This window comes from Ranitomeya variabilis, chromosome 2 (genome assembly GCF_051348905.1).
Source record: "Ranitomeya variabilis isolate aRanVar5 chromosome 2, aRanVar5.hap1, whole genome shotgun sequence".
Classification (NCBI taxonomy): domain Eukaryota; kingdom Metazoa; phylum Chordata; class Amphibia; order Anura; family Dendrobatidae; genus Ranitomeya; species Ranitomeya variabilis.
This window is the reverse complement of record NC_135233.1, coordinates 253,031,723-253,054,795: the sequence shown is the minus strand read 5'-3', so window position 1 is coordinate 253,054,795 and position 23,073 is coordinate 253,031,723. Positions and strand designations below refer to the sequence as shown.

The window sequence follows — 23,073 nt, the reverse complement described above, 5'->3', positions numbered from 1 at the left end:
TTGAATATGGGGCAATGAGACTTATTATTTAATTCCTATATATGGAAACCATATTTTATATTGTGTGCCCCCAGTAAAATATTGATTTATCATAGTAGCTATTGAGGCTTCAGCCTGGGGTCACATAAATTGCACTATTGGCACCTTATAGTTTTATATTATCTGGTTTTCCATACGGATTTCACAAGACATTTTGAACCCTTAGTCTGTATACATACTCTATGATTCATTACTACAACTTTTAAATATAAAATAACTTTGGATTATCTATTTATTCATATATGTAGTTTATCTGAAGTATGAAGTGGCTATGTTTAATATCCCTGCATCCCCTGTGAGTGGCACTAGTTTGTTGTCTGTCTTTTTTCATTGCGTCTCTATCTAATTACTAGGTTATGATTGTTGTTTGTAATATTTTTAGAGTAATCTCAATAAACTTTCTTATATTTTATTAGCTCTAGTGTCCATTCTCTTTTGGGTTTCTGTAATTGTATGGCTGAGCTTATACATCATTTGCCCCGTTTTTCGGTCTATTAACAATCTATGATCAGCCAGGGAAAGCCTAAGAAGATGGGCGTTGGCATACCCTCCAAGAAGTAGGTTGGCAGGGATTCTTCATGAAGAATTCCTATACGCAGTTTAATATTCTCTACGACTTGGGTCAGACTCCTCTGGCTGAGAGGGACAGAGTCAATCGCATGAATGGAAATGGGTCTCGCCAGCATCCTACCAATCAGACCACGAGTCTGAACAAAGCAAGAATCCACCAGATTGACCCCAGCTTCACTATCCACAACAATACAACAGTCAGTCGATGCGTCAGGTGCCTACTTAAAGTATGCTATGAGTGGTCACCACCCACATCAGATAACTAGCAATAAAACAGCAGCCAGCAAGGAAACTGACATTAACCTTTGCTGGCCAAAAATAAAAACCACGTTTAAATTAAAGCAGAGCCAAAGTTGTAATGACTCCAGAAATTAGTTGTGACATATAGCAGTTTTATTCTTGCATATAGTGGCAATATAATAGTAGGTATATTCTTGTGCATAGGGGCAGTATTATACACTGCTAAAAAAAATAAAGGGAACACTAAAATCCCACATCCTAGATATCACTAAATGAAAATATTCCAGTTGTAAAACTTTATTCATTACATAGTGGAATGTGTTGAGAACAATAAAACCTAAAAATGATCAACGTAAATCACAACTAATATCCCACAGAGGTCTGGAGTGGGAATGATGCTCAAAATCAAAGTGGAAAATGAACTTACAGGCTGATCCAACTTCAGTGGAAATGTCTCAAGACAAGGAAATGATGCTCAGTAGTGTGTGTGGCCCCCACGTGCCTGTATGACCTCCTGTGATGAGGGAACAGCCGCCATCTTGGACGGGCATACTAACACAGATTGGCGTGACTCCATTTTGTCTCCTGGTCACAGGTCTGCAGAGAGGAGTGCTCCTGGCCCCCACCTTTTCTAATGAACATAGTGCCTATTAGTATGGTAATCGGCTGAGCTCAGTGTAGATTGCAGAAGGTACTTCAAAGCTCAGGGAGGAAGCCACACCAGCAGGGGGCTTGGAAATGCCTGGGGGCTTAATTAAACCACGCATGTCAAGTGGCCACTGGATACACATCTCTTATGGCTGTCCAGTCAAACCGTCTACAACAGGGAATCATGAATTATGGACGCATAATCTGAGGTACCGGCTCATAAAAATATTCCCCTCGTCCTAAAGAAATTGTGCATCTAATAGTGCGACTCCTGTGTCCGTGGGGGGTCTGAAACCCGAGATATAGAGATCAGCCTCCCACGGGGACCGAATGGGTCCAGGTTTGATCCCTGTCCGACCGGCAGAACAAACCACAGGCGCTGGTACTGCCCGGGTACTGATCCGATCATCCTGAGAGAAGTTATCCCATTTATTAGATATTGGAATAAATCTTGCAGGGAGGCAGAGGGGTGGAGATTGCTAAGCCCACCCAGCTACAGGGGGAGGGACACGGCAGGGTTAAGAGCTGGAACATGTGGAGAGTGGGACACTCAGAAGATGACCAGCTAAGAAACAGGGCATGCCAGCCAGAGGGGAGCAAGCACACGCTTTCTGGGGGCTGCCCAGCAACTAAAGTTTTGGACCTGTGGAACGCTGCGCCCCCCGGCTTCTACAAGCGACCTCTAACCTGGTAAAGTGACCTCCAGCTTTATACCTTAAGCCTTGTATCATTGTTGTTGTATTGTACTCTGACTGTAACTCTTGATATATTGTGATTGTATATTTCTTGTAATTACCTAGTGCGCCCTTAAGGCAATTAAATCATAAGTTAATTTTGGGCTGATCCTTTTACTCTGATTGCGAATCCTAGAATACCCAGTGTGGGTAACAGGACAGTCTCCCCGGCGGCCATTTGCTCTAGGTGTAGTTCCCTTACTGACCTGAGAGACAAAGGGGGCGCCGGAGAGCTGTGCCTGTGTAGTGACGTCACGGATTGGTGACGTGGGAGGAACAGGGGCTTCCTTCACAGTGGTGGCAGCGTACGTGGGATCAGAGTAAAGGTACCGTCACACTAGGCGATATCGCCAGCGATCCGTGACGTTGCAGCGACCTGGATAGCGATATCGCTGTATTTGACACGCAGCAGCGATCAGGATCCCGCTGTGAAATTGCTGGTCGCTGCTAGAAGGTCTGCACTTTATTTGGTCGCTAGGTCGCCGTGTATCGCCGTGTTTGACAGCAAAAGCAAGGATACCAGCGATATTTTACACTGGTAACCAGGGTAAACATCGGGTTACTAAGCGCAGGGCCGCGCTTAGTAACCCGATGTTTACCCTGGTTACCAGCGTAAAAGTTAAAAAAACAAACAGCACATACTCACCAGCGCGTCCCCCAGCCTCTGCTTCCTGGGGGCGCCGGAGAGCTGTGCCTGTGTAGTGACGTCACGGATTGGTGACGTGGGAGGAACAGGGGCTTCCTTCACACCTCCCTACAATGCCCAGGCATGCTCCTGATGAGGCGGCAGATGGTCTCCTGAGGGATCTCCTCCCAGACCTGGACTAAAGCATCCGCCAACTCCTGGACAGTCTGTGGTGCAATGCGACGTTTGTGGATGGTGCGAGACATGATGTCTCAGATGTGTTCAATCGGATTCAGGTCTGGGGAACGGGCAGGCCAGTCCATAGCTTCAATGCCTTCATCTTTTAGGAACCACTGACACACTCCAGCCACATGAGGTCTGGCATTGTCCTGCATTAGGAGGAACCCAGGGCCAACCGCACCAGCATATGGTCTCACAAGGGGTCTGAGGATCTCATCTCTGTGCCTAATGGCAGTCAGGCTACCTCTGGCGAGCACATGGAGGGCTGTGCGGCCCTCCAAAGAAATGCCACCCCACACCATTACTGACCCACTGCCAAAGTGGTCATGCTGAAGGATGCTGCAGGCAGATCGTCCTCCACGGCATCTCCAGACTCTGTCACGTCTGTCACGTGTGCTCAGTGTGAACCTGCTTTCATCTGTGAAGAGCACGGGGTGCCAGTGGCGAATTTGCCAATCCTGCTGTTCTGTGGCTAATGCCAAGCGTCCTGCACAGTGTTGAGCTGTGAGCACAACCCCCATCTGTGGACGTCGGGCACTCAGACCATCCTCAATGAGTCGGTTTCTAACCGTTTGTGCACACATGCACATTTGTGGCCTGCTGGAGGTCATTTTGCAGGGCTCTGGCAGTGCTCCTTCTGTTGCTCCTTGCACAAAGGCTGAGGTAGCGGTCCTGCTGGGTTGTTGCTCTCCTAAGACCCCCTCCACATCTCCAGGTGTACTGGCCTGTCTCCTGGTGGCACCTCCAGGCTCTGGACAATACGCTGACAGACACAGCAAATCTTCTTGCCACAGCTCGCATGGATGTGCCATCCTGGATGAGCTGCACTACCTGAGCCACTTGTGTGATTGTAGAGTCCGTCTCATGCTACCATGAGTGTGAAAGCTCAGCCAACATTCAAAAGTGACCAAAACATCAGCCAGAAAGCATTGGTACTAAGATGTGGTCTGTGGTCCCCACCTGCAGAACCACTCCTTTATTGAGTGTGTCTTGATAATTGCCAATAATTGCCATCTGTTGTCTATTCCATTTGCACAACAGCATGTGAAATTGATTGTCAAATAGTGTTGCTTCCTAAGTGGACAGTTTTATTTCACAGAAGTTTGATTTACTTGGAGTTATATTCTGTTGTTTAAGTGTTCCCTTTATTGTTTTGAGCAGTGTAGTAGTTATATTCTTGTACATAGGGGGCAGTATTATAGTAGTTATATATTCTTGTACATAGGGGGCAGTATTATAATAGTTATATTCTTGTACATAGGGGGCAGTATTATGGTAGGCAAGTCTAATGCGGCTTCTTCCATATTTAAGAAGTGACAACCAGTAATTTATCATTATTTAATACACAGAAAGCTCTTAAAATTGTCCACACAATGAATACAGCTGATCAAAGTTCACTGAGAACAAAACGTGAGTTTATATATAAGTTGGGTGTGGATTTTCCAAGTTCAGATGAGCTGATGCAATCGAAAGGGTGAAGTTAAACACCTATTTGCCACATATATAAAAGATTAATGTGGCATCGCCATTTTTGGCTTTGGGTTGTTGTGACTAGCAACTAGTTGACTTTGGCTAGTTTGCATTAACCTATGGCAGATGTGGCGCTGTTTTAGTAAAGCAAATTGGTGCAGACAGGAGAACTTTAGGTTACATGATATTTTATACTCCATTCACATCCAGAGCTGCACCCGTGTTAAATTGCTTTGATTAAAACTTAAAATACATACCATTTGCCAATTATCTTGTTTAAATGCATTGTCCACCTGTCCACCTTTGGAAATATGTTTTTTTTTTGTTTTTTTTTGCTTAAAGGGAACCTGTCAGCAGTTTTGGTCGAAACAAGTTACAGCCATCACCTTTCAGGGCTTATATACAGCATTCTATAATGCTGTATATCTGCCCTCAACCCGACCTGGAAGAACTAAAAAATATGTTTTATTATACTTACCTGTGGGGCGGTCCGATGGGTGTTGCTTGTCTTGGTCCGGCACCTCCCATCTTATACTTGCTTCGCATGGATGACGCGTCCACACATATTGGCTGAAACAGCTGACAGGTTCCCTTTAAATGCTAGAATTTGTGGCTAAAAAACTTTTTTCAATTGGGTTTCCTTAAAAATGTTGCTTACCTGCTACAGCTTCTGCAATGTTTATTGCTGGCTCCAGAATGAGTTAACTGAGTTCCATCAGTGAGCTCATTCAGATTGAAAGACAGAAACATTTGTAACTCTTATGTGTCATTTTCTGAGCTCCTCTCTGCTGATTTAGACCACACCAAAGTTGAATATGCTGGGAAACAAATAGGTCTGTAAAAGCCATCACGTGGCACATGTAGCCCTGGCCTAAAGATGAGAATTTGTCATCACTTACCTCTTCCTGCTGCCTTCACAGCCATATTCCTACAATTTACTGGTTTTATTAGGAAAGGGAGACCACTACATAATAAAGTGCATGTATTTGGTCATTTAATTTGCAATTTTTGAAGAAAAAAAAAAAAAAAGCAACAAAAAGAAAAAACACAAAATAAAGCAATATCTACAACATACATAACCCATTTTTTGGCAGTGCATTTCCTTAAAAACGTCTGTGAGGGTACCCGCTGACAGTCAGCGCCCTCTGTGGCGACACTATATACAGTGATTGGCACATTTAATATTGCACAAAGAGATGGGAAATGAGGGGACGTCAGCACGGAGGAGGGGGACAAAAAACAGAGAAATGTAAAAGAAATGGTTAAACTAAGACTAGGTCATAATTAATGCCCACAGAGCAGAGCACCACGTCTGCTGCCAACATCCTCAAAATGAAAGTGCGACAAGGTTGGTGGAGCCCCCTGTCTGCAGCGTGACGTATGTACATTCGTAAAATAAAGAAAATCCTCTTCTGTAATCAGTCTCATCCAGTCACTGGCTGCAGCAGATGCCAGTCCTTCTGCTCTTGGAGGCCCGTACCTGCCGACGTCCTAGACCCACCAGTACCATGTCCGCCGGGGGTCTGCTCTTTGTCTTATTCCGAGTAGTGCCCCCTATGCATTGACAGGGGAAGGGCGACAGCGTCCAGAGCCAGGTCCGTGTGTACTGTACACACTGCTGTCTGGCACAGTAGACCACGTCCAGCTTTTCACACAAACCCCCCAAGGCTTGACTCGGGGGATTATGTAAAAATAAAATCCGGGACCGTGGTCTCCAGAATATTGGGCGTTACTGCTGTGTAGATGACGCTGTCGTCTCAGCAGAGCGTGTCCGTATTAAAAGACAACTGAGCCTGTGGGAAAAAAAGATTGCAGATGGTAAAGTAGACCCAGATATCAGATACTATGCATTGCTCCCTGTGGGAGAAGACAGGAAAACTTAAAGGGGTATACCGCCCAAGTAATGGTCACATCTCTAGGACTCATTTTAGGATCGATTTCTGGGAACCTCGGAGAATGAAGGAGCCTCAGAGCCCATTCTGTGCCGTGGTCATCCCCTGCTGGACACCCACTGGGCAGGGTAACTGCAGCAGACTCCCCTCATCCATCCTATTCATAGGTCAGACCCCCAATAAATATTCCATCACTTTACAAGGTGGTAATCCCCTTTAACCACTGCTACAACCCCGCATTTTATTTCTTCATTAAGATCTCTGCTTGCGATCAGTGAATGGGAACATTTGTGCTGATTGTTACAATTGTATCCAGTCTGGACAATCCTCTGTAAGCTTCAGTCTGGTACAATGTATCAGCGCAGGTGACCTGTAACAAACTATCAGGATACAGCAGAAAATTGTATCACTGATGTGTTTCTCCTGTCCAGCCGCTGGGTGCACTCAATCCTTCTATTCACTGACGGCTGAAATAACAATCTTTGGCTAGATGAAGTCTCTTTTGGGTATAGATACAAGTCTCCGCATGATCTGCTGCTTTCGGAAACAGGTATTCCCACTGAAAAATTCTAGTCCTACCTCTGAGGCCCAGACCTAACTCCATAACAGGGGACCTCTGACCCCAGCCCGCTGTCACCAGATAGGACAGTAGGTATGTTGGAGATGTCTCAAGGGGGAGTATCCCTTTAACATTTAAGAAGAGTAAATTTAACCTATACACTGGGTAAATGCACGAATACAATGATGACCGTTATTACCCTTTCCTCCTCGAAGCTGATCAGGCCTTCGTCATCAGTCTCTAGATCCTCTGGCTCCTCCACTACCAGGGCCCTCAGTTCCGTGGGAGTGCTCCGGGCTCGTAGGAGGCTCAGCACCCGTTCCATGGGGGATGGGACGGCGTTACTGTGATTCGCCTCCTGCTGCTCCAGGTTATCGCTCTGTTTCTTTGCAAAGTTGACGAATACCTGAAAAATTGCCATTGACCAGAAGCAGTGATCAGACCGGAGATAATCAGCATCACAAGCACCAGCCAGCCCCTCACATTATTGGAGGAGGAGGAGGAAACAAACGCTTGGCGTCCCTTTATGCTCATAATGAAACTACTATGAGGGAAGGAGGACAAGTATAGACGGAAGGTCTCACTTACGTTGTCCAGTGTGGTCTGGCTGACGGAGTAATCCTCTATCCCCAGCACGTCCACCACTTGCTCCATCTTACTGAAGACTTGGGCGAGGGAGACTTGTTCAGACTTCAGCTGGTACTGGACCTTGGTGTGGTGCCTTTCCTGCAGGAAACAGAATGGCATCATGATGGAAGCAGCCAAAACTTTTCTGGAAGTTTACAGCTAAGTGTCACCAAGTTTGCCTTGTAACCGCTTATCACCGTGCCATGAGGGTTGCGGTGGGAAGACGGCGATACTTACTTTGAGGATGGCTTCTGGGAAGTTCCTGTTAAAGAATCGGACAACTTCCTTGACATTAACGCTGGATTTCATCCTCACCGTGATCATGTATCCATCTCCAAATCTGTTTGACACAGGACAAAACTTGTTGCAGGCTGCATGACTATATGGGTGGACATACTTATTGCACCGTGGCGGTCAAACTGTGGTTTTAGGGGGTTAGAACAGTCCAACATTTCCCTACCGGTTTTTCAGATGCTGGATGCTCCCAAGACATTTCAGACGCCCATTGACCATAATCGCCAGTCGGGTGCAGAGAGCTTCACATTCTTCCATGCTGGGAGGTGAAACATCATGAGTTATGTCTAATATGTGACAATATTATTCACCATGAGCAACCTGTGGCATGTCAGGTGTTGTGAAACTGTAACTCCCAGCATGCCCTGAGAGGCGCAGCTGTGCATGGCATGCTCTGAGTTGTAGTTGCACAACAGTTGGAATGCTGCATGTTGTCAACCACTGCACTAGGTTATTACTACATAGCCGCCACGACTGACAACAAGTATTTGTGCACTCTGAGTCATCTGTACAAAATGTTTTGGAAAAGTTGCTGCTGAACATCCTGATCACATAGGGCGATTATGCGGTGAACCCAGTTCTGTACCTGTGAGAGGTCAGGACCAGAGAGCGCCCAGTTTTTATAATGTCCAGGATCAGGTTCCACAGGAAGCGCCGAGCTTTGGGGTCCATTCCTGTGGTGGGTTCATCCTGGAATCACATTTGGAAATAAGGATTTATGGAGCACAAAACGTCTGTGTGATGATCAGCTATGTTTCATCATCCATGCCTCACCAGAAAGATGAAGGAGGGGTAGCCGATGAGAGCAATGGCTGTAGATAGCTTCCTCTTGTTGCCGCCGCTGTACGTTCCGGCTGGTTTGTCTGCATAGGGAGTCAGTTCCAGTTTTTCCAATGCCCATTTTACCACCTGGCATGGAAGAAAAATGCATTAATTTTAAGGCAATGCCAAAAATTTGTCACGGCCAAGACTGGACCCGCCACACTTACTCTTTCCTCATCTTTCCATGGGATCCCTCTAAGACGAGTGTAAAGCTCTAGATGTTCCTGCGCAGTCAGCTCCTCAAACAATGCATCAAACTGCGGGCAGTACCCGATGCTCTGCTGCACCTGGAGAAGCTCCTTCAAGATGCTGCCACACAAGGAGAAGCTCCAGGTTATTGGGGACACATGGTAATTGTATGGATATACATTTAATAATGCTGGGTACCTGTGACCATTGATAAAAGCCTCTCCACCGGTAGTGCTCTCATCCCCAGTCAGCATCTTGAAGGTGGTGGTCTTCCCAGCTCCGTTTACTCCAAGAAGTCCAAAACACTCACCAGGCTGGACCCCAACACAGAGTCGATCGACTGCAAGGATGCGGCCCATTTTGCGGGATTTATACACCTGGAGTAGACAGTTTAGTAAATTTGATTGTTTGGATACATGCAGATTGGTGGGATCTGTGTCCTGAGGGGTCTGGGTCCACAGACAGTTCAGAAAGCCATGCTGCAGAATGCTGCACAGCAGGTACAAGCACTGAATTTCTGCCAGATTCATGCATCGTATTTCAGCTCGGGTTTTTGTGACATTGGCAAGGGGTCTTCAGACATAAACCCTCTCCCCACTGTTCTGCTACAGATTAGGCAGTACCTATCATACTGGAAACACCCCCCAAAAAACTCGCTGTATACAGGGAACACCCCCACTAGATCCTCAGTAGACCGGGGACATCCCACAAAACCCTCTGTATACAGGGAACACCCCACAAGACCATCCGCATACAGGGAACACCCCACAAGACCCTCCGTATACTAGGAACACCCCACAAGACCATCCGCATACAGGGAACACCCCACAAGACCCTCCGTATACTAGGAACACCCCACAAGACCATCCACATACAGGGAACACCCCATTAGACCCTCAGTATACCAGGAACATCCCACAAAACCCTCTGTATACAGGGAACACCACACAAGGACCTCTATATACAGGGAACAACCCACAAGACCATCCGCATACAGGAACACCCCACAAGATCCTCCGCATACAGGAACACCCCACAAGATCCTCTGTATACCAGGAGCACCCCACAAGACCCTCCGCATACAGGGAACACCCCACAAGACCAGCCATATACAGGGAATACCCTCACAAGAGCCTCAGTATACCGGGAACATCCCACAAAACCCTCTGTATACAGGGAACATCCCAGAACACCCCACAAGACCCTCTGCATACAGGCAACACCCCACAAGACCCGCCGTATACTAGGAACACCCCACAAGACCCTCCGCATACAGGGAACACCCCACAAGACCAGCCAAATACAGGGAACACCCCCACAAGATCCTCAGTATACCAGGAACATCCCAGAAATCCTGCCATATACCAGGGACATCCTACAAAACCTGTAATATAGAAACTCTGAATGTAAGCAGCAAACTGCAGGATTATAACGACAGCTTTGGATGTGACTGGAGTATAATGTTGTCATGTTAGGAGGTGCACACAAGTTACCTTTGTCAGATTCTCGATCTTTAACATGTCATAATCCGCTCCTCCGCGTAAAACTCTCTGCCTCTCGTTAGCCACATCTACGTCATCGTCCTCGATGGGTTTATTAGAAATGGGAAGACGCCTATAAGAAAGTATGGAAGCAATGAGACACTCGGTTGATTCACATATACTGTACACAATGGACACTGCTACATAAGTCCAGAACTGCAGGGAGGAGAGGACTGGAAGACTAACTTTGCCTGTCCATAGACATAGGATTTCTGCATGAGAGATACCAGTCAGGTGGCCATGACCCATAATTTTGGCAAAGCTGAATATGCACATTGGTTCTATAAGCAGGAGGAGCTCAGCGATGCCTGATGCTACATATGTCCATGGGAAATACCAGATTGTATGAGAAAGTCTGTCCTGTCAGCACGGTTTCCAATACTTGTAGACCTTGGACAGAAACCATATCCAGCAGTGAAACTATAGGGCCGGTGTGGATCTCAATGCATTTAGGGGCTTGGTGTGGGGGTCTGGCAGCACTTTATAGACGTCAGACACAGGTAGAATACTCACTGTGGTTTCCGGAAGAAGTTATATTGACACATAATGGTGATGAAGAAGCCGACGAAGCCTTCTATTGTCATGGCCACCAGTCCCCGGGTGACGATATCCCACTCAAATGGAGATTTCATCTTATCAAACTGACCTGGAAGGGGAAGAGGGGTGCTGATTACAGGATTCACGTGGCTGCATCTAACCGGAGTATACCATGTAACCTCGCAATTTACCTATTCACCATGTGATGCTCCATTCCTGCTCCATTCCAATCTAGAGCTGCATTTACAATTTTGCACCATCTCTTGGGCTGCAGATCCTCACCTACCGCCAGTGTTCTGATCCTGTCTCATCTCATGGAAATGCAAGTTTACACTGAGCAAAGTAGTCTGAAGCAAAATACACTACATCTAAGCAGAATTATGAATGCAGCTCTGGATGGTGAAAATTATATCCTACCTGCCACATCCAAAGCCATCTACAGCAATCTGCTGCTGCTATTTTTTTGCACCTAGTACTGATGTAAACATTATATCTCTCATATTGTGCAGTTATGCAGTGGATTGGATTGTAAATGCAGCTCTGGAAGGAACTGGAGTGGAAGACATGATGTATTGATGGATGATGCCGGAAAGGGTTAGGACCTATTGCGCCCTTACCGATTTTAGCATAGTACTCGTTAATATATTCATTGTATGCCATTTCCATCAGGCCGTGTCCGAGGTTGTAGTTGGGGAAGATGAGGAAACAGCTCTTCAGATAACTGTTCACCAACTTTAGGTCCTGGACAGAGAAGACGAGGAGGAGTCGTTAGCATCTGACTGCTGCCGGCAGCCATCGGTGCTGCCAGTATGATGTCACCTACTTTATCGTGCTCGAACAGCTGCAACAGGAAAGTGGCCACCGTGGCGGTAATGCCAATGAACAGATTGATGACGATGAGGAAGACGTAGGCCGTGCTGGGCACTTCGAACCAGAAGGAGGCAGGATACATGATGGGGGTGATGGACCAGCTGCAAAACAACAATCCATAGTTACGGCATTAAAGGGGATCTCCAGTGGAAAATACTGGAGGGGGTCGCACCAATCAGCATAGCTGGGCACTTTCATTCCTCATTCAGCAGAACATTGCTCCATTCATTCCTAATGAGGCTGCAAAGCGTGCTCTGATCACAGCTGATTAACCATTTAAATGCCACCGTCAATCTGCAATGCCATGAATTGGCCTGCATATCGGTGCACTCCTACAGCGGCTCCCAACTACACGATCGCAGAGAGCCAATGAGCCACCATGGCAGCTTGGTAAAGGGGTGTCTGCTGAAGGTCCCCATCTTACTCCTCTTGTGAAGCCCACTTACATTATATACACAGAAGTATATATAAAAGTGTAAGATTGAGGACAAAAAAATAAGGGGAAAAATGTAGAAAAAAAAAATAAAGTCATAAAAATTGTATAAAATCTTTAATCAGATTTAAATAAATTTACTAAAATGAATTGATTTACATTAAAAATGTAATAATAAATCATAACTATATCTAAGAAAAAATTAGATATACAAAATACCATACAAAAATACCCTTTTAAAAAAAGAAATATGTACTGGGCATCCTCTTTTACTTATCTAACAAAATATTTAATTATTTAAGGAGTTAAAAAAAAATGCCAGATTTGCCAATTTTTGGTAGCACGGCTTGCACATAAATAATGCAATAAAAAGGGTTATAAAATGCTGTAGGTGCCCCAAAATGGTATTAGAAACTATGGCTCAGTGTGCAAAAAAAGAAAAACAAATTGCACAAAACCCTGACACAGCTATATTAATGGAAAAAATATAGTTACCAGTCTCGGAATCTAGAGAAATAAGAAAAAAAATTATTATGGCGCTTGGAAAAAGTGTAGGAAAACAAATGCGCAAAAGAACAATAAAACTAAAATAAAAAATAAAATGAAAAAAATCACTAGTTCTTGAAAGTGTTCATCATGAATCACCTGGTGTCAGATGGTAGAACTCACCCGTAGAGTAAGAAGAGGGATAGTACAGCCGGGAAGTTGGTAGGAGACGTGTATGCAGGAAGGTCAAAAACGAACAGGATAATGATGCAGCACGTGGCAGGAACCAGATAATTCAGCTGAAAGAATACAACAGAAAAAGTGAATAAGAAATTAAAAAATAAATAAATAAATAAAAAACTTTTTTGAACAGAAAATCTTACAGACATATATCAGCACTTTTGCGCTAGGAGTTCCCAATTATTATCCAATGTGTACAGGGTCTTTAGGACTGGCCACTGTTTCAATTTTACGCTTTTGTATCTTAGCACCTTTTATTCCAAAAGCCATAACTTTTTTATTTCTCCATCCTTATAGCTGTATGAGAGCTTCCTTTTTGCAAAATTAGTTGCAGATTTGTACAACAAAATTCACTTTACCATAAGATGTACCGAAAAAAATTGGGATGAAAGTTGAAAAAAAAAAAAAACAACAAAACACAATTCAGTCATTTTTTTTTGCAAGAAAATATACCCAATTACATGAATTTCCAGGTTGGTATAATTTTGGAGATAACAAATTTACATTTTTTATATTTTAGTGATTTAAAAAAAATGTTGGCTTTTTAAAATGGAATAAAAAAAATAAAATATGTTGTTTCACCATTTTCCTAAAAGTTTTAATATTCCATCGATGACAAAAGACTGACCATCACTTCCAAACAGAAACCAGGTGACCAGGTGTGTACAGATGCAAACTAAGAGTAGCCATCTCCATATATAACCAACAAATAAAGTTGCACTCTGTAGAGCTATAACATGAAAATATGAAATTGGAATTGCATTACTGCTCTAGAAAGTATAAAAAACTGAGAATACTTGGTGCATAAATTGGCCAATTCATGTGTGCCGCAATAAGGCAATACTCATTGCTGGGAAGCTACCTAATGTGAATCCTCTCTTAGACTACATACACTGCTCATAAAAATAAAGGAAATACAAACAACACAATGTAACTCCAAGTCCATCACTCTTCTGTGAAATCCTGTCCAATTATGAAGCAACACTGATTGTGAATCAATTTATCCTGCTGTTGTGAAACTGGAACAGACAACAGGTAGACATGATAGCCAATTAGCAAGACAACCCCTATAAAAGAAGTGGTTCTACAGGGCGTGACCCTAGACCAATTCTCTGTTCTCATCCTTTTTGGCAGTAGTTTTGGTCAGTTTTGCATTTTGTCATTGTTATCACCCCTAGATGTACTGTACAGGAGCATGAAGCAGTGTTTACAACCCACAGAAGTTGCTCAGGTAGTGCAGCTCATCCAGGATGGCACATCAATGTGAGCTGTGGCAAGAAGGGTAGCTGTGTCTGTCAGCACAGTGGTCAGAATTTGGAGCAGATACCAGGAGACAGGTAAGTACACCAGGAGACGTGGAGGGGGCCATAGGAGGGCAACTACCCAGCAGCAGGACCGCTACCTCCTCCTTTGTGAAAGGAGGCACAAAAGGAACAGTGACAGAGCCCTACAAAATTACCTCCAGCAGGCCACTAACATCCAGGTGTCTGCTCAAACTATCAGAAACGGACTCCATGAGGGTGGTGTGAGGGCTGCTTACAGTCCAATACCGTGCAGAGCGATTGGCATTTGCCAGAGAACACTTAGATTGGCAGATTCGCCAATGGAGCCCTGTGCTCTTCACAGATGAGAGCAGGTTTACACTGAACCAATATGACAGATGTGACAAAGACTGGAGACGCTATGTGGAACGTTCTGCTGCCTGCAACAACCTCCAGCATGACCGGTTTGGCAGTGGGTCAGTAATGGTGTGGGGTGGTATTTTGGCATTTCTTTGGAGGGCGTCACAGCCCTCCATGTGCTCGCCAGAGGTACCCTGACTGCCATTAGGTACCAGGATGAGATCCAGAGACCCATTGTGACACCATATGCAGGTGCACTGGGCCCTGGGTTGTTTCTGATGCATCACAATGCTAGGTCTTATGTAGCTGAAGTGAGTCAGCAGTTCCTGCATGATAAAGGCACTGATGCTATGGACTGGCCTGTCAGTTCCCCAGACCTGAATTCAATCGAGCACGTCATGTTTTGTTCTATTCACCATCACCACGTTGAACTACAGACTGTCCAGGAGTTGACTGATGCTTTAATCCAGGTCTAGGAGGACATCCCTCAGGAGACCATCCGCCGCCTCATCAGGAGAATGCCCAGGCATTGTAGGGAGGTTATACAGGCATGTGGAGGCCACACACACTACTGAGCATCTTCTCTTTGTCTTGAGGCATTTCCACTGAAGTTGGATCAGCCAGTATTTGATTTTCCACTTTGATTTTGAGCATCATTCCAAATCCAGACCTCCATGGGATATTAATTTTGATTTACATTGATCATTTTTATATTTTATTGTTCTCAACGCATTCATCTGTGTAATTAATAAAGATTTGCAACTGGAATATTTCATTCAGTGATATCTAGGATGTGGTATGTTATTCTTCACCTTATTTTTTTAGATAGATAGATAAATAGGTATATATATATTTTTTTTTATTCTTCTAAAGCACGGGATAGGAACACATTATCAATCCCAGTCGGGGAATCCTCAACTCACCATGTCCCAGACATAGTTGGCCAACCAGTAGATGACTGGATTGCAGCTGCTGACAAACTGCAGGTGCTTTGCCTTGGTCGATTTCTCCGCCACGAGGAACACAACGAAACTCGCAGGAACAAAGGACATGGCAACAATGATGAAAATCGCGATCACCACGTCTGTACCTTGTAACCTAAAACATGGGCAAAAGGCGCATCTGAGATGACTGGAAGGCAAGAAGGTAATGGTCTAAATCTATGGGAAAGAGCTGCACATTACATACAGATAGTCCAAGGACAGACTTGCGCTGGTCTTGTTCATTGGATGATTGGTCACTGTGATACCGTAAGCGGCACGGTTTCCTTTTGACGCTGGCAGGTTGGCCCTCAGGATGGCATTATTCAGTGCATTGAGATATGTTGGCATGCTGTGGTAACCTTTATTGTTGTAAAATGCCTAAAAATAAAAAAACTAGCTTGGCAAACAGTAAAGGTTGTCAGAACTGGGTTGTCAGAGGTTCCAGTAAATGACCTGACCTGTGCCGTGTGCCGAACTGCAATCTTCCTCAGCATAGGGGGCGCCTTTGTCCCAAATGATGCTGGGATAGATTTCTGCACATTTCCAAATGTCACTGCCCCGTACCTACGTGTAGGAAAATTAGAAGACGCCAATTAGAAACCGTTAAATAAAAGGTGAACAGTTATATCGTTGGCCCGCCACTCACCTGTGTAGCCTGAATCGGTCGGAGGTATACAGCAGATATTCGCTCACGTTCCGTCCGCTGATGTCCACCATTATGTCGCCAGTCACAACTTTCATCTGCGGAGGATGACCACCAACCCCACTCGGGCAAGAAAAGCCCGTTCCTTGCATGGAACATGTACACTTGACCGGCTCGTGGATGCGTCGGGGCAAAGATGGGGTGGTGGTGATATCTTCTGCTGGAGAAGAGAGAGGACGAAAATCACAAGGTAACTGTAATCTGCACCAAAAAAGGTTGCAAGTGCGTGCATAATTGGGGACGGTGTTTGGAACCGAAAACCATTTTAATATATCTGAGGTCTAGTAAATATTACCATACAATAGTAATATAACCATACATCTAGAAATGCTCCAAAGAGCCAAATAACCATCCAAAAAAGTGAAGAAAAGATATCACAGAGCACAAAAGGACAAGTAAAACCATTGGGCAACATTCATATAACTCTGCAAGAATTTGGGGGGAATCACGGAGGTAATTTTGCAGCAAAGTGAGTGCATTTTAGTGGAGAAACACTATAATCACCCCTTTCCTGGCTTGTCCTTGGCTCTCTCACCTGCTCCCCTGCCCGTCTCTACATAACCTGTCCTCCTGCAGTGCCCCATATGCCACATGAATGTGACTTTATAAAGATGACGGTCAAAAAGCTGCAGCGTCTGCACTAGAACACACAGTAGCAATCTGCTCCTATTATTGAGTTTTGATGCCGTTTCTTATGCATTTTTGGGCAGATTTCAAGCTGTCTTTTTTTTATTTTAAATAGGATTTTAGTGGTGAAATGTTGAGATTTTGCATTTTCTTTTTAAAGGCGTGCTATAGTAGCCTATATGGAAAAACACACCAATAACTGCAGCATCTATATTGCACACGGGTTTGCATGAAAGCACATTGCACACTTAAAACACTTGGACAAAAAAAAGCAATGAATGCGCCACATGGGAGCATGGCCTTTATCTAGTCGCTACTGTCTTGGTCAGGTCATACACACGTATTCTTACCAGGAAGGGATGGTGGTAAATAAGTCGTGGCATTCCACAGACGAGCAAGGTCCTCCTCTGTTGGGTACTCTGATGGTGCTGGAGAAGGCGGTGGTGGCACAAAGTTAGATAATGGCAGCCCCTGGGTAAAAGAATCCACGCACATGGCATCAAAGTACTGGGCTGCCAGCATCTTGGACTCATTGCTGTTTAAGTTGAGGGATTGCACCAGCTGATCCAAGGTGCTGTTAAATGCCGTTTTTAGTACACAAGTCGCCCCGATACCAGACGGTAGGTAAAAAGTGTTAACTAGCATCTGAGGACTGGCGTCAGGGGACAGCTTCAGCCTGGAAGAACAAGAGAGGACACATGGACAGGTGATCCGGGCAAGCAGTACGATTTAGAAAGCATTTCTGGATATACAAAAGCCACACTGGCACCAGAATACACACAGTGCTACATTATCCTTACATGGGTGGTCACAGCGCATTAATAGATAAATATTGGGTGGGCTTGCTGCACTAAGACTATACCATCTGGTGGCACATTTTTCCCCCATTGCATTAATTTTCATTAGTGCTGTATGCGGCTTACCTGTACTCCGGCTGCTCTTCATTAGCGTAAGGTACAAAGTTCCCCTTGGGCTGAGTATAGTTGTGATACTGCGATGGCGACAAGATCAGCGGTGGGAGATCACCTGATGGAAAAAGAAAAGAACACACTAATTAGTAGAAATCCTGCCGACGCGCAGACGAGCTCATCAATAATGCAGCTGCAGAGAGTGGAGCGGGAAGATGAATTACACCAGCGCCTGTGATAACATGTGGTGGGCAAAGGGTCCCAGAACACCGCTAATAAATGAGACCAAAATAAGAAGAAGAAGAAAAGCAAAGCTTCATGTGAGCGCTCCATTCTAGAATATATATCTCTACTTATAGATTATATTATGTTTTCACAAATAGATATAATCTATCCCTCTTCTCAAACCATAAACGAACAGAAAAAAATACAAGAATTACATATTTGGTATCCACACATTTGTAACTATCTGAACATAAGCAGAAAAAAACTGTACTCCTAATAGGTCTATTGAAAATAAAAAGCCCTCCTAGAATACGATTGAAAAGTTAAGAAATTAAAGCTCACAGAATGAAGTGACTGAAGGCAACTTATTTTTTTTTCAGCAATTTTTTCTTTTAAATGGCAACAGATTAAAAAACTATATACCGTATATACTCGAGTATAAGCTGAGATTTTCAGCCCAAAAAAATGGGCTGAAAGTGCCCCTCTCGGCTTATACTCGAGTCATGGTCGGCGGGTGAGGGGGAGCGACGCCTGTCAAATACTCACCTGCTCCCGGCGCTCCTGACGCGGTCCCCGCGTCTTCGGGCGCTGCAGCTTCTTCCCCTGTTCAGCATGTCACTGGTACCGCTCATTAAAGTAATGAATATGGACTCCACTCATATAGGGGTGGAGTGCATATTCATTACTGTAATGAGCGGTACCATGTGACCGCTCACTAGAGGAAGAGCTGCCGCTCCCGAAGACCGTGGGACATGCAGGGACCGTGTCAGGAGTGCCAGGAGCAGGTGAGTATGTCATATTCACCTTTCCGCGTCTTCCTTGTCCTCTGCACTGACTGTTCAGGTCAGAGGGCGCGATGACGTATTAGTGTGCGCGCCGCCCTCTGCCTGAACAGTCAGTGTGGAGAGACAGGACGCTGAGGAGCAGCGACGAGAGGTGAGTATGTCATTTTTTTTTTTTTTTTTTTTTTTAGTGCAGCAGCAGCAGCAGCATTACATGTGACACAATGCTATATGGGGCATCTATGGGGCCATAAAGAACTGCTTGGAGCATTATATGGGGCATCTATGGGGCCATAACTGGATGGAGCATTATATGGGGCATCTATGGGGCCATAAAGAACTGCATGGAGCATTATATGGGGCATCTATGGGGCCCTAATGAACTGCATGAAGCATTATATGGGGCATCTATGGGGCCATAAAGAACTGCATGGAGCATTATATGGAGCATTACATGGGGCCATAAAGAACTGCATGGAGTATTATATGGCGCATCTATGGAGCCATAAAGAACTGCATGGAGCATTATATGGAGCATCTATGGGGCCATAATTGCATGGAGCATTATATGGGGCATCTATGGGGTCATAATGAACTGCATGGAGCATTATATGGGGCATCTATGGGGCCATAAAGAACTGCATGGAGCATAATATGGGGCATCTATGGGGCCATAAAAAACTGAATGGAGCATTATATGGGGCATCTATGGAGCCATAATGAACTGCATGGAGCATTATATGGAGCATCTATGGGGCCATAATGAACTGCATGGAGCATTATATGGGGCATATTTGTATATGGAGCATCTTATGGGGCCATAATGAACTGCATGGAGCATTATATGGGGCTCCTTCAATATGGATATTCAAAAACACTTAACCTACTGATGTCTCAATTAATTTTACTTTTATTGGTATCTATTTTTACTTTTGACATTTACCGGTAGCTACTGCATTTTCCACCCTAGGCTTATACTCGAGTCAATAAGTTTTCTCAGTTTTTTGTTGCAAAATTAGGGGGGTCGGCTTATACTCGGGTCGGCTTATACTTGAGTATATACGGTACATTTGGTATAAATAAATTAGGTTTTCATTTTTACTGCAAAGAGTCCATCATAAAAACCAAAATCGAAAAAAAAAATCTCAGCTTTTGGTACATCATATGGTAAAGAGAATTGTGTCATTCAAAACTACAACTGCAATGAATAGCTCGAGCCATGCAACAGCAAAAAAAAAAAAAAAATGTGGTGGCTACTGGAAGTCAATGAAAAGAAAAAGGTAAAGAAAACACAAAAGAAGCAAAGTGATATAGAAGTGGCACTTACCGATCTCCGGCACAGACAACGCCACGGTCATGGCTACACATACAAAGAAAGCGGGAAGCAGGATTTGGGAGAAGAGGGCTTTGGTGTTCCTCTTGGCACAGTGGAAACGTTTTACAATCAGCCCATGGAATTGCCGTAACTTCAGCCAGGACCCTTCCAACTTGTAGCTGCCTTGGCCATCCATGACCTGCTCTTCTACCTCCGGATCTACAAACAAGGATTGTCATTAATGTATTCTCAGAGCTATAAAAGGGACAATTTTTAAAATTTGCATGCACTGCTCCTATCACACGGCTGATTGACCCACCATGCAGGCTGATGTTCTCTGCATCCTGGTAGGCGTCGAACAATGGCGAGTAGTCACCGTAGAACTCTGCGTATGCTCCACCTTCCTCTCCTCTCACCGATCCCACCGAAGAGGAAGAGCCTGAGCGCAGTGAACCCGGGGACTGACCCGCCAGAATTCCTGATGCAAAGTTGTTGAGTTCCACTTCAGGTTTGTCTTCTGCCTCTGTGAAGGATGAGGGCTGGGCGCAGGAATCAGGCTGGATTACAGGCCTCAGAGTGTCTTTCTTGGACTCCTTAATATCTACAAACAAAGAAGTTTTTATGAAGTTGTTTTGTGACATTATCCAAATCCTCACGTCTGGCTCGTATTCGGGGACTAACCAGCATCACTGTTCTCCAGAGATTGGTCTTCTTCTGACACCTTGAGGAAAACTTCTTCTAAAGTGGTGTCCATTAGTCCAAAGCTGGTTAAGTCGAGGTCACCAAGGCTCAGCTCCAGGTGCTGGCAAAGGTCAACGCAACAACAGGGAAAACATTAAACTGACATTGCCATGGTAGGCGAGTTCTGCTAACGCGGGAGGAATAGGATTACTAAGAAGTGTAGCAGTTCTCATTCACATGGATTTGGATACATATGAACCTGTCCAGTGGTTTTACCACCATGCCTTATTATGTTAAGGTTTCTAAACGGTCTGTGTGTGCTATATCTGCTGCATTTTACCACTGAAGAGTCATGTGGGCGGAGAAAATATAAGGAAGAGTCATGCAGCCCCAGATCCTACCAGTCCTGGCTACGCTATGTCAGCACCAGCCTACTCCAGGGCACATGCACAGTTGCATAGCATGGTCAGTCTAGGAAGGTATACTCTGCCCTGTGTAGGGAGTAATAGGCAGCAGCACATGTGAAAGCTTTGAAGGATGCATACTGGAATTGTTTTTTTTTTTAGTCATCACCAGTGATGAGCTAACGTGCTCGGATAATGTGTTATCCGAGCATACTCAGGTGTTATGCAAGTATCTCGGGCATGCTCGGATAATGTTCGAGTCCCTGCGGCTGTATGAGTTGCGGCTGTTAGATAGCCTCAACACAAGTGGGGATTGCTTCTTTGTAACGCAATCCCCACATTTGTTGAGGCTATCTAACAGCTGCAAATCATGCAGCCGCAAAGACTCGAACATAATATACGAGCACTCGCAGATGCTCGGATAACACCCAAGCCTGATCAGATAAGACATTATGCGAGCATGTTAGCTCATCACTAGTCACCACTCTTCATCCCAACCAAGAAGAAGTGATCAAAGCTTCGTATGTACCCCCAAAATTATACCACTGAAAACGACAGCTCGCCAGGCAACAAAAGAGCCCTAACATAAAGCTGTCATGTGAAACAAAACATTATGACAAAAACTGTTATTCTACCAAATTTGGATTCTTTTTTAAACCACAAAAAAAAGTACCTGGAAGAGACGTTCAAAGCAGCCTTTCCTTACGGACTCGCTGGGGAGAATATAGGAAAGCTCAGTATTGGTGTCTGACATCAGGAGACAGGAGGCCACATACTTCTTAATGAACTGAGACACCCGTGGTTCAGAGCAGGGGCTTATACACGAGTTGGAGCTGATATCTGAAGAGTAAGTGATAAAATGCTCACAGATCCCGCTCCGTAGTAATGCTCCGCCTACGAGGAGCCAAATATCACCAACCTGGATCGCTCTGCTTCTTCACCACCGTTAACTTATAGCCGTCTCCGTACGTACTCTTCAGAAACAGCGGAGAGCCGCAGCACTTCAGCTTCCCATGAGAAATAATGGCAATGCGGTCACCCAGAAGATCCGCTTCATCCATGTGATGGGTGGAGAGAAGGATGGTGCGGCCTATGAGACAAGCATTGATCAATAAAACCTACTGGGGACCACAAAATGAACCAATGAGTGAAACAAGAGTCCTACCTTGTTTATACTTCAGAATAAGATCCCATATCGCCCGCCTTGCATAGGGGTCAACGCCGGCAGTTGGCTCATCTAATATCACAGCTTTGGAACCACCAACAAAGGCAATGGCTACAGACAGCTTCCTTTTCATCCCTCCGGAGAGGGTCTGGACCAGAGAGTGGCGCTTGTTAGATAACTCCAAGTCTTCTATCATCCTGCAGTGGAAATGAGAGAGAAAATAAATTTGGATCTCAGGTTGGCCAGAGTCCTGAAGGTCAGACCCAAAGCAGATCATAAAAATAAGTAAGTAACAATAGTTATAAAAGCATGCAACTAAAATACACAAAAGATCAAATAATCCCATCCTTATCTCAGCGATAAACAAAAAACATACCTATAAAAAAAACCCAAAAACTTATATATATATATATATATATATATATATATATATATATATATATATATATATATATATATATATTTAATTAACCCATGCAATAAACACCATGAAGAATAAATATATAAAGCCAGAAAGAAGAAATTATTAAAGGACAGGTGTACGTCAAAACACAGATGCCGGCCCAAGCACTGCAGAACCCGGGAATCTGCCGGGAGGCCAG

At 44.6% G+C, this 23,073-nt stretch overlaps 1 protein-coding gene across 3 annotated transcripts in view; it reads right to left on the bottom strand.

The window, feature by feature from the left end:
• Positions 1 to 5,538: 5,538 nt before the first annotated feature.
• Positions 5,539 to 23,073, bottom strand: part of ABCA2 (ATP binding cassette subfamily A member 2) — a 78,726-nt gene continuing 61,191 nt past the window's right edge. For 2 of the 3 annotated variants that reach the window (XM_077284626.1, XM_077284624.1), the window contains 26 exons: positions 22,472 to 22,668; positions 22,226 to 22,396; positions 21,980 to 22,146; positions 20,903 to 21,023; positions 20,541 to 20,822; positions 20,234 to 20,440; positions 17,915 to 18,017; positions 17,342 to 17,667; positions 16,308 to 16,524; positions 16,120 to 16,225; positions 15,867 to 16,039; positions 15,602 to 15,776; positions 13,000 to 13,115; positions 11,851 to 11,998; positions 11,645 to 11,768; positions 11,004 to 11,136; positions 10,443 to 10,563; positions 9,148 to 9,326; positions 8,928 to 9,069; positions 8,713 to 8,847; positions 8,525 to 8,628; positions 8,105 to 8,197; positions 7,882 to 7,984; positions 7,606 to 7,743; positions 7,217 to 7,423; positions 5,539 to 6,359 (listed from right to left, as the gene is read on the bottom strand). In XM_077284626.1, coding sequence (XP_077140741.1) covers positions 6,324 to 6,359; positions 7,217 to 7,423; positions 7,606 to 7,743; positions 7,882 to 7,984; positions 8,105 to 8,197; positions 8,525 to 8,628; positions 8,713 to 8,847; positions 8,928 to 9,069; positions 9,148 to 9,326; positions 10,443 to 10,563; positions 11,004 to 11,136; positions 11,645 to 11,768; positions 11,851 to 11,998; positions 13,000 to 13,115; positions 15,602 to 15,776; positions 15,867 to 16,039; positions 16,120 to 16,225; positions 16,308 to 16,524; positions 17,342 to 17,667; positions 17,915 to 18,017; positions 20,234 to 20,440; positions 20,541 to 20,822; positions 20,903 to 21,023; positions 21,980 to 22,146; positions 22,226 to 22,396; positions 22,472 to 22,668 — 4,024 coding nt within the window. In that variant the 3' untranslated portion in view covers positions 5,539 to 6,323. The remainder of the gene's footprint in view (positions 6,360 to 7,216; positions 7,424 to 7,605; positions 7,744 to 7,881; positions 7,985 to 8,104; positions 8,198 to 8,524; positions 8,629 to 8,712; positions 8,848 to 8,927; positions 9,070 to 9,147; positions 9,327 to 10,442; positions 10,564 to 11,003; positions 11,137 to 11,644; positions 11,769 to 11,850; positions 11,999 to 12,999; positions 13,116 to 15,601; positions 15,777 to 15,866; positions 16,040 to 16,119; positions 16,226 to 16,307; positions 16,525 to 17,341; positions 17,668 to 17,914; positions 18,018 to 20,233; positions 20,441 to 20,540; positions 20,823 to 20,902; positions 21,024 to 21,979; positions 22,147 to 22,225; positions 22,397 to 22,471; positions 22,669 to 23,073) is intronic. The other variant, XM_077284625.1, reaches the window with a different exon arrangement.